At 40.4% G+C, this 15,182-nt stretch overlaps 1 protein-coding gene across 1 annotated transcript in view; it reads right to left on the bottom strand.

Annotated features, from left to right (window-relative positions):
- Positions 1–9,620, bottom strand: part of LOC129734931 (nuclear cap-binding protein subunit 1-like) — a 63,925-nt gene extending 54,305 nt beyond the window's left edge. Inside the window, exons 1-7 of the mRNA XM_055700356.1 lie at positions 9,442–9,620; positions 7,584–7,669; positions 6,685–6,785; positions 4,971–5,127; positions 2,082–2,189; positions 1,048–1,169; positions 488–557 (exon numbers count right to left, since the gene is read on the bottom strand). Coding sequence (XP_055556331.1) covers positions 488–557; positions 1,048–1,169; positions 2,082–2,189; positions 4,971–5,127; positions 6,685–6,785; positions 7,584–7,669; positions 9,442–9,478 — 681 coding nt within the window. The 5' untranslated portion in view covers positions 9,479–9,620. The remainder of the gene's footprint in view (positions 1–487; positions 558–1,047; positions 1,170–2,081; positions 2,190–4,970; positions 5,128–6,684; positions 6,786–7,583; positions 7,670–9,441) is intronic.
- Positions 9,621–15,182: the final 5,562 nt, after the last annotated feature.

The raw sequence follows: 15,182 nt of genomic DNA, 5'->3' as shown, positions 1-15,182 counted from the left end.
GGGTGCAATTAGTGCTGCATAACATTTGCCTGTATTTGTCTAGCACTTTCTAGAGCTGTAAAAAGCAAAGGTACCACAGGAAGAACACTCTAATAGTTTTCTTTTTGTGGAAGGGAAACATTTTAATGGGTAAATTACATCTTCCTTCTCCAAAAGGTACTTTCAGTACAGAGCCTTGTAACCCCATTTCCCAAGAACATTATATTCAGTGACAATTCCTTGTTTAGCAGCATTTCCTAAAGGGGACTGTCACCAAGCAACAAAATGCTCTCCCACTCACCCAATGCAGCTCTAAGTTTTAGCCCAAGACTTAAGAGAACTTCTTACCTAGAATCCATTTGGAATAAAGACACATGGGAGGGTGATTCAGAAAGAATTAAATTTCTTCTTAAATCACCTTTATTTTAAAATTTCCAAAGAACACTTCAGCTAAATAATTATTTTAAAGCATCTTTTATACAGTACAAAATAAATAAAGCCTACTTGCCTCTTCTTGTGGATGTGGTTTATCAGCAATCCAAACTTGTAACATGGGTACATGAATTTTCTGGCGACGCCTGTTTATATAGGAAAAAAATCTAACACTTAAAAAGCCGATCTAAGAAAGCAATGTTTTCTTATTGTGAATGTACTACTATTTGGTCTATTAAGCTGATGAGATCTGCAGTAATATAAAAGCAGGTTTGTGAACATTTAAATTATCACTGACGCCTAGTCTCAATGGCAATGTTAACTCAAATCACTTAGAGAAAAAGACACAGACACAAACAGACAGGCACAGACACAGGTGACCAGCAGCCCAGTCATAACAATGTAGACATATATGCATCAAGAAAATATTACCTTCAACACACAGAGAAGTTGAGAGTGATACTTAAGTCATTTAGATTCATAAACCTCTCCATCTATTTTATTTTTCAGAGTCTTTTCCTCACAGTTGTTTTTGTCTCAGAATTTAGAGTATTTATAAATTAACAATAATCAAAGCTTTTGATCCATACTTGAATAGGTACCAGAAAGAATATATTTTTACTGGTTATAGCTTACTTCAGATAACTTTCTGTGTGGGACAAGAGGCGATCTATTTCAGCATCTTTCTTCTCATACAACTCCTTTCCAACCCAAGGCAAAGATGACAGAAATGCAAACACATACCAATCACATCGTACCTACAGGAAATAAATTAAAAAGGAATTTCTTTGACAAACTTATTGAATTTGTCTCAATGCAAAGAGTAGCAAATGCATTATTATTTAAAGGGATACAGAGATCAACTCCAGTTAAATCGGCAATCAATACTTGGGATTACAACCATGTGACAGTTCAAGTTCCTGAAAACATGTCAAGAGGCTGTTTGAAAACAGGAATGTATAATTCAAGAGGCAGACATTTAGACATACAATATATTTGGAGACCTACACAAAACCCTTCTAGAGTCTCTTTACTTAAATCATTCAAAGTTACCAATGCCAAATTTCCTGACAAATTTCTCTTAAAACTGTTAACAAAGAAAAAAAAAGTGAAACTGAAGTTGAACTAAGCTATCAACAGAACAATTTAATAACTGACCCTTCCATAAAGTAGTTATGCAACCCATAAGGTGCATCACTGTTACAGTGACCTTAATGTGATCTATGAAATATTTAGGCTACTGCAATGCACTCATCAGCAAAGAAATAACTAAACCCAATTCCCATAGTCCACAGTCACAGTGTATTAGCTGGATTGGCAGCCAAAGAAAAAATATATTCTTACCTGAAAGATGTTACATTTTATTTGAAACATGACATGCACACATAAGAAAACAAATATACGTTTAGAATCTTTCTGCAAACCAGCTATATATTACAACTGTTCAATAAACTTGGCAAAACTCACTGAGTATTATAGACTTGCCAGAAGCAAAGGAAAAGAAATTTACTTGAGTTACCTCACTACAGAACACTTAAGTAGTTCACTGTATGCATGTATTGTCTAACTCACAAAATCCTTTTATTCATGCTAACTGAATGTTTTCTTCATGATAAAGTGAAATTGTGTAAAAACAGCACAACACTTGAGATGGCAGTTACTATGCTTACTTGTGGTATATCTTCCTCCTGTGTCACACTCACAAAGTTCTCAAACATGGCTACCATTGAAGGTGCAGCTATTACATGACAATTCACAAGATCAGATAGAAAACGAACCTATTGAACAACAACAAAAATGTTATTTTATTAATTTTTAAATCAATACTCTTGCATCCAACCACACAAAAAGAAACAAGCATTAATTCAACTTCAAAGGAGGTGAGGTGGATGTACACACAGAGGGAGGGGGAAAGGGGGAAGAGAGCACAACAGAGCAGGGGTGGAAATGGATGGGGGACAGTGACAGCTGAAGAAGTGAGAGCGAGACACAGGGCACAATATAGAATGTGTCACAGGGTGGGAACATGAGAAGCAGCAGCAAGAATGCACAAGCCAAAACACATGAGCTAGAGCGCATGACAGGGTGGGAGCTCAAGAAAGAACAAAATAGAGGGCACCAACAGTTGACTGCTGAAGAAAGTTGAGTGAGACATAGTGAATGCAATCCAGTACACAATAGTTAGAACACATCTGTGGTTAAAATTTTTTAAATTGATTACTGCTTATGAAAAAGCCTTTGTCTTTAATTATGAATCATTTAACCTGGACAGGGAGCTCAGGGACAACTTTAATGAGCAGGTGGTGTTTGTCCTCAGCCCCCCGAACAAGCAAGATATGAGCAGGAAGATCCAGACAATCAATACTGTGTGCAGCTATGTCATGACAGTAACTCCACCATGCTCAGGCATCTGGCCAATGCCCCTGGCGTGTGCAAATTTTACGAATCATGAGACAGTGCACACCTGCACTTAGCCTAAATGTAAAAGTTTACATATACTAGGTATGTAAACTATTTTTGTTTTTCACCGAGTATAAAGGTGGGCAAGCACCTATGGGTAGACGCACTGCATAGGAATTTTCCCTGTTACAGAGAGACTCCTGGTGCCAGCTGCAATGGGACTTCTCAGCCAAAGTGTGGGCCTGGATGATGTTAAGGTGGTAATTGGTGATGTATCCTTTTCTTAGTGTCTGTAATGCTTTGCAGTAATGATTTGGTGCTTCACTCCTATTGCTCTTTTATCATATTGTGCATGACTAGTACCGTTTCCTTTTATCATATTCCATGCTATTTTTCCTTTATTATAATGTACTAAACTGCATTTATTCTTATATTTGATTTGGAATTCATTTTTACTTCGTATACAGTCAATCAGCAAAATAACATCACAGGGAAGAAACTGGAGAAAGCAGGAGCAAGAGAACGAGCAAGCCTAAGAATGAGGGGGGCACAAGGCATGAGCCAGAGCGCACTACAGGGTGGTAGCTGGAGAAAGAACAAGCAAGAGTGAGACACAGGGTACAAGCCAGAGAAAGAAATAGCCAGAAGACAAAGGGCAGGGGCTGGAAAGAGCATGCATGAGACACGGGGCAGGGTCCTGTGAGCGAGAGAGCATGACATGGGGCAGGGGTGAGAGTCAGAGAGAGACATGGGGAGTGGGCAAGGGGTGGGACAGAGGAGCTGCTGGGGGTGTCACACACAGAGTAACATGCACAGAGTATGCAAGACTGAAGATGGAAATTTATTTTTTGCATTTATCCAGAGAATAATAGTACACATCAGTGTTAAATCAGTATGCTGCTCATACAGGACTTTCATACAAAATGCATTTCTACAGTCACTTATTCATAACTTGAACTAGTTTCATACAGACAGACCCTTAAAACCACTGCTACTGTCGTGTTTTAACAAGGCACCAAATTAATGGTATACTGCTAATCAAATTGAAGTGGTTTCAAAAGGAGCCAGCACTGAAAATTATCCACTTGGTCTTCATTACTCACAAGCAGGATGAGCATACAGAACTGATTACAGCCATCCAATAAAACCTATCCACTTGGGAATAAGCTGTCTTTAAAACAACCACCAAACAAATAAATAAAGGGTCCCAACAGGATCAGTATTTGTCTCTGAGCACAGTAGAAATCAATAGCTTTCATTCACCTTCTACATTCTCCTGTAGAACAAACTAGGAGGAAGGAAGAAAAAGAAAACCTCTGATTTCCCAAGAGTTAATTTGACTGTGGGAAATTTCACACACAGTTTGGAGATCAGTTTTGCAATCATAACCTAAATTTTCCTCTCCTTAGGAATACCCACACACTTTCTCCTGGCATGCCTATGGAGCACTACATGGGGATGTCAGAAAAGACCATGCTGATTTAAGAATGATTTACTTCAAAAAAGAAAAAAAGAGAGGGGGAAAAATGTAAATATAGTGAAAAACAAGAAAATTTTGAAAAAAAGAGGATGTTAGTTAAATCCTTACAGTTAACAAAACAAGACCTTGGGAGAAGGAATGGACACCATAAATATGTCAAGCTGGGGCATAACAAGATAAGCTCAAGGAGAACCAAAAGGTTAATGAGACCAAACAGAAAATTACTGGAACTGTGTGTGAATTATCCTAAGTAGCATACTAAAAGATCCACCCTCGAGCAAAGAGAGCCCCCTACTAATAAAGCCCCCTCCCCACAGAACATGCATGGTAAAAAACACACCACTGTAACTTTAAATGGAGACAAGGCTTGTAAGAACCAATGAGAATTAAGTGTGACTAAACGTTAATTGTATAAAAAGTTTTACTATGTGTTAAGAGACATGCTAGCTTTGTGGATTCACCACCTAGCACCCATCTCTGCACAGACATGCAATAAACAAGTATCTCAACTGGGTGTGTGGATCTGCTCTTGCACACTGTGTGAAGAACCCAGAATTGGGATAACCATGTTGCATACAGAAAACCTCCAGCCCCTCTGGATGTCAAAGAGCAAGTAATATTGGGTGAGGACGAGGAGAGGAAGACTAGAGGAAAGAGAGATGTGAAAGATTCCACTTACTAAGTACTCAGCTTCATTATACATGTTGACTTTCAAACATTCTTTGAGCTGACGAATCATGGCTTCTACAAATTCCCCACCAAAGTTGTAGTTCCTGGCATTCAGCAACCCAACTAACGTTGTGTAAATGGTAAGCTTTTCTGGTAATAGACGTGCACTGGTTTAAATGAAGAAATCCAAGCATTTTGTTAGATGTTCATTTATCACATGCCAATCATTGCATTTACATAGCATCTTTGAATCTGCTTTGTATATGTTATGCTTCTCTTGTGTTTAAGCAAGGTAAACTGCTAACCTCATGTGTCCTGTCGACAAAAAATTACAGAACATCCTTTTTAGGACTATAATTCTTTAGGAATATATACACTACTTTTAACTACATTTCAATAAATTTTCTCTTTATTTTTAACTCATAAGCATTTAGGATTATAGTAGATTCTAAAACCTACAGCAACTACACTTTAAGACATTTTCAGCTGCAGTCTCCAACTCAGCAAAAACTTTTAATCTGGACAAAAGCTGTTATTGAAGCAAAGGACATAAGGTATAAGACTGGAATGACATTTGACAAAAGCTTCTAGTAATATAATTTTAAGTACTGCCCAAATATATAATTTAACAGATTTTTAAAATATCAGTCACTTTAAAGCAAAAATCTGTTAATTAAATATATATATATTAGTAACCATTCTGACTATTCTGCCTCGTTTTCCAATGTTTTATATACTCTATGGGAATATGACTGAACAATACCATTTAAGACAACTTGTTCAGTGTAGCATGTCAGCCATTCTATTATGCTAGAACAGCAAGAATACGCAAGACATGTAAACTTTTTACATCACTTAAAAATTAAATTTGATTGTAAGTATCTTGAACTTAAGTAAGCAATTTTCAGTATAAGGTCTTAAAGAAATAGACAGGTTAGATCCTATTGTAACCACTTATTTTCTTCAAATGTTTTGTAAATGTGTGAGCTAATTCCATGCCTTCAAAGGCATTCAGCTGTTGTTGGAAACATGTACTGTTTGATTTATGTTTATGAACAGTGCTACAAAATTGATTTAAAGTTTCCTTACAGCTATAGCACAAGCTGGCACTGAAACACCCCCACCCCCAATGTGGTATACTATTGCAGACCCCACACAATACTCTCCTGGGAAACTTCCCTAACGGCCCAACAGACAAAGCAACTCTGTTCCAGGACTTTGCTAGGGAGAGGAAGAAGTGCTGCTAGCCAAGGGCAGAGCCTACCTCTAGTCCCTTCATCTCTCCACTATTACATACAGGGTAGGTTCATGGAGAAAGGAGCACCTCAGCCCATAAGAAAGGGAACAGGAAAAGTAGAAATACACAGATAACAATTAGCACTTAACAGATTTTTGTTTTCCTTAGTGACCATTCAATTCAGAAACAAGATACTACCCAGCATATTCCCCATAGCAACAAGAAAGCAGCTCTGACATCTACTTTGCTTATGACCTCGTGCACACATTTCAAGTAGGAGTACTGCACATGGATATTTTCATTGATTTATGCCTAAGCCAACAGACTAAGCTTCTCAAATTTCTTTTGCCCGAAGTAAGACAAACCCTAAGCAATAACAGTGTTCAAGAACTAAAAGCTGTTCACACCATTTAAAGTGCTTCAAATACTTAAACTTTTCTATTTAGCATAGATAACAGAGCACCTCCCAAATCTTCTGCATACGTACACAGCACAAAGAATTCTTAATATCTTGCTTTTATAGTTTGGTAGATCAGCTTCCAAGACACCAGCTAGACCTTCCAAGTTGCTCTCCAGAGAGGAAGTACTCTAAGAAAGAAAATGGTGTCTTCTCATCAATCAGGTATATCAACTATTCCCATAGTAACAAACAGAAGACAAGCAAATAGGATAAAACAAAATATTACTTTGCATTTTTTTTCCTGTTAGCAATGGTTCAAATCCCATTAGGAATTCACAATTTTTCTCATTTGCTAGAAATAAGAAGCAAAAATGACTAAGAGGAGCTTCAATTGTGAGTTTTCCATAGCAAGGAGCTCTAGTGTTTTCCTAGGAAGAGTTAACATAGCTTCAGAGGTCTCTCAGTAACCAAATTAAACATTACATTAATGACGTTAGGGGAAGTGAAACAACTACATAGCTTGTACGTGGCTTAAATTAATGTATAAGACCCATAATATTTGCTGTCACCCTTTTTTCTATGCTTGTTAAAAGCACCAAACCCAGCCAAGTCCCAAGATCAGTTGTGACAGTGGTGGAACCTTTTGTTGTTTGCTTGTTTGGGTATGTATCTCATTAGCTTCCCTCTACTCCCCAAAAAAACTGGAAGCAGTGATAAAGTTCAGAGTTGGAATGATACAATGCTGAAGTATAACTAGCAGAGGGGTATCAGAGGGATAGCACTTAAGAATTTTCTTTTTTTTAAAAAGAAAAAAAAAAGAAGTTTTACTGAGGCCAACAATTTTCCAGCTAGGAAGTTTCCAATGGATTTTCTTCTTTTGGATCGCTAATGTTCTATTAACACATTAAAACATATAAACCAAAGAAAACAACATATTACATTCAAGGACCCCAAGTCACAAAACAATATGGAAATAGTATTTATACCTTCTCTCCCACTCTGCATATTAAAGATTCAAGTCTCTCTTCAATTTCAGATGGCTCAGACGTTCTCCTCCTTTTGCGAGTTTGCCCTGTTTCAATACATTAAACGTTATTTGCCTGCTGTGGTGGGTTGACCCCAGCCAGCAGCCAAGCATGCACACAGCCACTTACTCACTCCCCCCACCCCCAACACAATTGAAGAAATAATAGGAAGAGCAACAGTGAGAAAACTCATTAATTGAGATAAAGAGCAGTTTAATGAGTGAAGAAGGGCAGCATTGCAGCACAAACAAACTAAACAAACTAGTAGGCTGCAACAAGGCTTTTACTGTCAGTCAGATTCTACTGTCCATGCTGTTTCTCCATCCTCCAGAGGTCAGACCACAATGTTCCTCTTCCATCCAACTCCCCCCCCCCCCCCCCCCCCCATCTTCAGTGGCATTTAACTACTTAGTGGGAACGAGCTGCACATCATCCATGTCAATCAACCCACTGCCTGCGAGGCAAGGCCACAACTGCATATTATCAATGCTAATCAACCCACTGACTTCAATTCTCTACAGGGCAGGAGGAAAATAAGTGATACAAAGGCAGTCACTCACCACCTCCCACCAGCAGACCAATACCTATCCAGTCTGACAACCACTTTGGAAAGACTACCCCCCAACCTTTATTGCTGAGTATAACATTATATGGTACAGAACATCCCTTTGGTCAGTTTGGGTTAGCTGTCCCAGCTGTGTCCCCTCCCAACATCTTGTCTGCCCCCCAGCCTACTCACTGGAGGGGCAAAGTGGGAAAAAGAAAAGGCCCTGACACTGCAAGAAGTGATCAGCAATAGCTAATAATGTTGGTGTGTTATCAACACTGCTTTGGTCATAAATTGAAAGTACAGCACCATATAGGCTGCTATGAAGAAAGTTAATTCCATCCCAGCCAGACCCAATACACCTGCTTATTCTAAAAGAACTCTCTAGATACTTTTACCATTCCAGCAACATACTTTAAGTCCTGACAAAGCATTCAAAATTGACTCAATAAACAAGAAAAACAAAAGTATAGCCATGTTACTGATGACTTAATCCATGAAGTAGAAACAGTTAACATTGTAGCTATCTCAAATTTTGTTTAGAAATAATTCTGCATTTCTACTATTGTATGAGACAGTATATGTGAGATAAACTAAGCATACTTTACAGAGTTATCAGTTACTGTGTATTTTGCTTAATAACACCTTCTTCAGCATACATTAAAAAAAGATATTAAGAATCCTTGTTTATATTTTTAGGGGGGTTATAAGCTTAGAAAAAACTGCACATCAAAGCAATTAAAAAATAAAAGTGTGATTAAAAACCAGTTTATCTTTGCAATGAAAATCTGAAAAAGCTAGTCACAAAACTGTCCAACTCTCCACTCATGCAGATTTATGTTATAAAGAGAAACAGCACTTGTTTCAGTTTCTGAAGTCAGTTATTCTCCATTCTCAATGTTTTCTGAGCGTTTTCCATTAAAGCCTCTACATGATGTGAGAGCACATCCTTCTGACTACACATATGCAGAGCTGAGTGCTCTGATATAAGTTTACTTTCACCCAAGGCGCTCCCCGTATTTGAGGCAGACCGAAGCAACGGCTCAGGGCAGTCTTTAGCCCCAGTTACGTAAGCCGATTCCTTGCACCAGAACGCCCTACAAGTCCTGACAGAGGAACAGTGTGAGCCGCCACCACCCCGAACCAAAGGCGAGGCAACGCGGGGAGTTATCTCAGCCGAGACTTACCACTCCCCCAGCCCTAAGGATAACACGGCCCCAAGCGCAGGGCACGCGGAGTCCAGACCCTGGAACTCACTCCATCCATACTTACCATCGCTCTCGTCACTGTGCCGTCGCCGTCGCGACATAGTAGCACCACCCCTGCGAGAAATCTGCGTGTAAAAGAGGAAAAAGCAGGAACGCTATACCCACAGTCGGAGAAGGAAGAGCACTATGTAAAAACTATACAATAGGGATCAGAATATTTTCCTCTGCTTCCCCTCTCCCTACTTCCTGTTCGTCTCAATCTTCTTCCGGAGTAAAAGAGCAATAGGAAAAGCTAGTGCCTTCTCTTTCATGACTTCTCGCGACTCTCTGGGAGTTAGTGCTATTTTACCTGTTTATTGTACAAAGAACTTGGATGATTTCTAAGATGGGAGAATAGACACAAAGTTAGTGAATTTTCCATTAAATGAAAAAGTCGTATTTACTTTCACTTGTGCCTGATCTCTTTTGAAGGCTTGTATTTTGCCCATTGCATGTGTGAATTGCACTCTGTGTGCCCCACCCCTAGGATACCTTACTGATGTCTGGTGACATCCCAAGGTTTCTGGTAGGCTCCCAGACACAAGCCACACTAGCTCTGATGATCTGACAAGGTAAGAAAATCCCTTGACAGTTTGAAAAAGTTACTTGCTATAAGCAGGTTTGCATCTGGCTCACACCTCACATCAATTAGCACAAGTCCAAATTTCTCTTTTTTAAAAATTATATTTAGACAAGTGATACTCTGAGGTACAGAAAAGACCGTAGCTTTTGATCTTCCTTTACTCAACTGGTTTAGATCCCCTCTACAATTCATCCAGTTTCCTTGAACTCATTCCCAATTTTGTGCACCTTTCACAGCTGCTTACACCTGCACAAAGCATTACTGCTGTGCTGATACAGAAGCATTTGCCTACATTTATAATGGAAAAGATGGGGACTCTATAGGATCAACCCACTCCCACCCCCTCAAACTGTATTTTTCCTGCAGTGTCAAAGCAGACCTGTGCTAATGTTACCCAACACCTCATGTCTATAAAAAGACACACAGCAAGGAAAGCCAGCAACAGGAGGGAGTAGGAATAAGTAGGTCATGCTCTTCATAGATCCCTTTTCTCCTCCCTTGCAGGTACGTTAAGGGTTCAGATATGAGAGTAGATGCAGAAGAATCTAACTGTATGTTAGGGAGTCTTGTGCTTGTGCTTCTCAGAATGCATCCAAAAACTATCCATTTGAACAATTTGTGTTTCTTTAGATAATACAATTAACTGGATTCTTAGGATAAAATTTCTAAAATTCATCTTTTAATGAGACACTAATAAGTCCAGAAAACAGGAGTACTTGTGTCTAGTGTGTTAAAAGAAAACTTATCACAATATGCTGACAGAGATGAACTGTATAAGCATAGGTTAATTTATTTTGTCAGGTTTCCAAAGAACTGTGAATGTGGCAAATGTCCTAACTTTAGTGTATATTTCTCTCTTAGAACTAAATGATAAATAGATGTGCTAGCTCCACCAAGTTTTTTCACATCTCCTTGGAGAAAATTGGCTGCTTTTTGCGGGGTTAATGCTAAAAACGTGGGGGGTGGGGGGGTGGGGTTGTGCTGCCAAGTCTAAAATCCTCTATCTGCTTTAATTTGTCATGTTATAAGCAACAAGGTAGGAGAAGTACTGCTATGTTATTGTGAGGTGAAGGACCCAGGAAAGCTCTCTGGCAAAAGGCTCAGCGCCAGCACCTGCATCTCACTGGTAAGGTAATGTTTTAAGCAGCAGCAGTTACTTTCTTTACAGAGATTTGTCTTTGCTTAGTGCAGGATAATGCGTTTTATGGAGAGTGAAATTGTAATCTGTATTGTCAAGCATGAAAAAAGCAAAACAGCTGTCAACTTGGATAAAATCATAGGAATAGCACTGCTCATTACTCCATAATATCCTTGTTCCCTTAATTCCTCAGACTAGATCCAAGGAGGTCAGTCGGTCAGGTTTCTTAGGCTCCCTTTATAGCCAGTGGGGAAAGACTCCTCTAGAGGGCAAGTCTGAGCAGAAAATTAAACTATTTGAATTGTCTTCCCAAAGGAGTCTGTCTTTCTCTGTGCTGACAGTGGGAGAATGGTCTCCCTAGGCTGAACTTAACCATTGTGGTTACCCTTGAAGTTAACTCAGTTGCACTACTGACACTGGAAGATATATTTCCTAGCTTGACTGGAGTATCTCCAGAAATATCTGCCTCATTTCTCCTTCTCTTGGTGTTCCATTTCCCAGGACCTTTTTTCTAACGTAGAGTGTGATTTTTATTTTATTTTTATTTATTTACAGGCTTTGGATTCTTGTTCTGCCATTTTCTTGAATGCTGAATGTTGTTGTCAGTCACTTATAGCTTAACTGCATAGAAATTATTGTCTGAGTTTTGTCTGTATCCTCTGGTGCAGGATGAATTGTGCCATTGATGCTCTGTGTCCTTTGTGTCCTGTGTCCCAAACGTCATAATATTTTTTCCTTCTTTTTGTGCTTTTTTTTTTCTTTTCTGTATCATCAAAGGTTGGAACAAAACTTCACACAGCATTCTAACTCAGCTAACAGACTTGCATATCTGGTCTGTGACCTCCTTCCCAGAGCCAATACTATTTAAAGCAAAAGAAATACAGTATTCCGCAAATACAAAGACAGTCTTCCTTGTTCAGATTAAATGAAAGGAAGGTACCCCCCTCCCCCATAGATGTACACTTCTCTGCAGCTCCCAGGGTAAAATCTCTTGATGCTTCTTATCTCATAGTATCCCAGCTCTTTTTTCTCCAAGTGTATTTGGTTTATGTTGGGGGGAGAGGGGTGATGCAGGGGCTGCTCCTGTGTCACACAGTGCTGGTTCTAGCCAGCTTCAAAACAGACATTCTGCTGGCCAAAGCTGAGCCAATCAGCAAAGCTGGTGGCACTTCTTTGATAACATATTTAAGAAAGGATAAAAATCACTGCAGCATCTGTGAGAGAGAGGATTGAGAAAATGTGAGAGAAACAGCCTGCAGACATCAAGGTCAGTGAAAAAGGAGGGGGAGGAGGTGCTCCAGGAGCAGATACCCCTGCAGCCCATGGTGAAGATCATGGTGAGGCAGGCTGTCCCCCTGCAGCCCATGGAGGTCCACAGTGGTGCAGATATTCACTTTGCAACCTGTGGAGAGCTGATGCTGGAGAAGGCTCCTGGCAAGAACTGCAGCCTGTGGGTGACCCATACTGGAGCAGTTTGTTCCTGAAGGACTGTATCCCCTGGAAAAGACCCATGTTGGAGCAGTTCTTGAATTGCAGACTGGGAAGGACTCATGTTGGGAGCAGTTTGGGAAGGACTGTATCCTCTGGGAGGGACCTCATGCTGGAGCAGGGGAAAAATGTGAGAAGGAAGGAGTGGCAGACAGGAAGTGTTATGAAGTGACCACAACCCCCATTACCCATCCCCCCTGTGCTGCTTGGAGTGGGAGGAGGTAGAAGAGTTGGGAATGAAGTTGAGCCTGGGAAGAAAGGTGGGGGAAAGGTGTTTTAGATTTGTTCTAATTTCTCACTATCCTACTCTGGCATTAAATTAAATTAATTTTCCCCAAGTCAAGTCTGTTTTGCCTGTGACCATAATTGGTGAGTGATTTCCCTGTCCTTATCTTGACCCATGAGTGTTTTCATCTTATTTTCTCCCCTTGTCCTGCTGAGGAGGAGGAGTGAGAGAGTGGCTTGGTGGGCACCTGGTGGCCAGCCAAGGTCAAGTCACATCACCATACCAAGATAGATACTGCATTTGTCTTTTCAGTCAATTGAGGAATTTTTTCCCCCTCACTCCCTTTGATTCAATAAATTTTGTTTCACCGATTCAGAGATTTTGTTCATTTATGTCAGTGCTGTAGATGGAATGAATAAGCTAGATTTAATGTCAATATTATGCACTGACATTTTTCATTCTAGCTACCTGAATTACTGGGCACAATTCTACTGTCTGTCCTCAGGCAAACTTCCAGTGGGAGTTTCAACTTTATAACGGCTGTAGGATTTGCCTGTTAACCAGTCATCACTTTTTTTCTTGCACAAGTTTTTTGTAACTCTTTTCTATCATTCTTAAGAAAAGATACAAAAGTGGCTACTGAACATTTTTTCCAGTTCTTCTTTTATTGTATCCTTCTTTCTCAAGACCATTGTTAAGGGACATTAGGAATGGCCACCACCTCCAGCAGCTCTGGCCCAGGACTCCCTCCTGCCCGCCCACTAGAACCCAGCCTGGTGTGCTCAGGGACCTGGGGTTTCTGCCCAGGCTGAGTGACATAGCTGCCACTTTCCCATTTGGAGGTTCAACCAGTAGCAAAGCTGAGCACGTATCACAGAGACACATACACAGGACACTGAGATGGGCAATCACACAGACTGCCACAGACAAGGCACTACCTTCAACAGCACATACATAAAGGACTCACATAAAGCACAAACACAGACAGCCAAGTCTCCTTCCTCCTCTTTATCTGGCAGAGACAGAAGTTCACTAGTGAAGGCACACACACACAACAATCTGTGGATTCACAAACACACACACATTTGCGGATCCTTTGAATTCCAGCATGGTCCCTCTGTCTGCCTAGTACACCTGCACAGATCCCCCTACTCACCAGCTGGTCCAACTTGCAGTTTGCTAGTGAGTTACATGCACACACCTAGTCTGACTCCAGTTGCTGGCACCCAGTCCACTCACACAGTCCCCCCAGTAGCTGGCACTTAGTCCTTGCAACATGAATACACACAGAATAGAGAATGAGATTACACAGAGAGATAGTTAAGAAAGGATTTAATAATAAGATAGAACAGATGGCAGTGATCAGGCACAGGGCTCAGCCAGACAAGGGTACTGACTGACCATGTTTTACATGTAGTCAGCCCCTTTTGTCTACCCCCACTTTGTTCCTCCTTGCTCCTTCCCCTGCATGTTGCCTCATCAGTTGGCATAGTTCCACTGACCCCTTCCAAACTCCTGGGCCTGCTTCTCCTTTTGACTCCCAGGTACAAATTGCTTCAGAGTCACTCAGCTCTGTGCAGGCTGCACAGAGGTGAAGGAAGAGGTGTGTTCCAACCCCATCATTTCTATCACACACCTTTACTCCAACCACCCTGCCCCAATGAAGACCACACACTCCATATCTTTATCCTTGAAATGTATTCTTGTGCTCTCTTCCTCACTCTCTCTTAAGACCCTGGCTTAGTTTGCACTGGTACAAATGTACTGGTTTGGGTTCATGGAGAATTTGTTGTTGTCCCAGGCTACCTGTAAGGTGCACTGTTGATTCCATGAATCAGACACCTTTGTTTTCTAGAACAAATGCACAGAGTCAAGACCCTTCTCCCAGCTGCCATCAGTGCCTGACTGGAGGGAGTCAGGTGCTAACTCCTGCCTATGTCTGAGCACGTGTTGACTACTCTGTTCAAACAGTGACAGCAGCTGGAGGTACCTCTGGAGAGAAGTGTATGCCATTCTGATGAGCTTTCTCTCCCATAGTGCTATGGGTAGTGTATGCTATTTTTGAGGAGAAGCTATTTGCTCTTCCTGTTATCAGTATTGTTGTCTTCCAGACAGTTTTATTTGCAGAAAGTACCACTTCATTTTCTGTACATAACCAAATCAAAGATTAGAGATGGTTGTTCCCCTCAGGCCTCCAGGACCCTGCAATATTAGCTTCTAGTGAAGATGTCAAGACCAGAAATGCACTGTACTTGTAGCACATTCAAGTGGATAATTTTATCTTGACAACTAGATATTTTTAGTGTAGTGTTCTTGTATTTGCTTTTTTAG

The sequence above is a fragment of the Falco cherrug genome, assembly GCF_023634085.1.
Source record: "Falco cherrug isolate bFalChe1 chromosome W unlocalized genomic scaffold, bFalChe1.pri SUPER_W_unloc_1, whole genome shotgun sequence".
NCBI lineage: Eukaryota > Metazoa > Chordata > Aves > Falconiformes > Falconidae > Falco > Falco cherrug.
The sequence above is the reverse complement of the archived record's forward strand: the minus strand, read 5'-3'. Positions and strand labels throughout refer to the sequence as shown.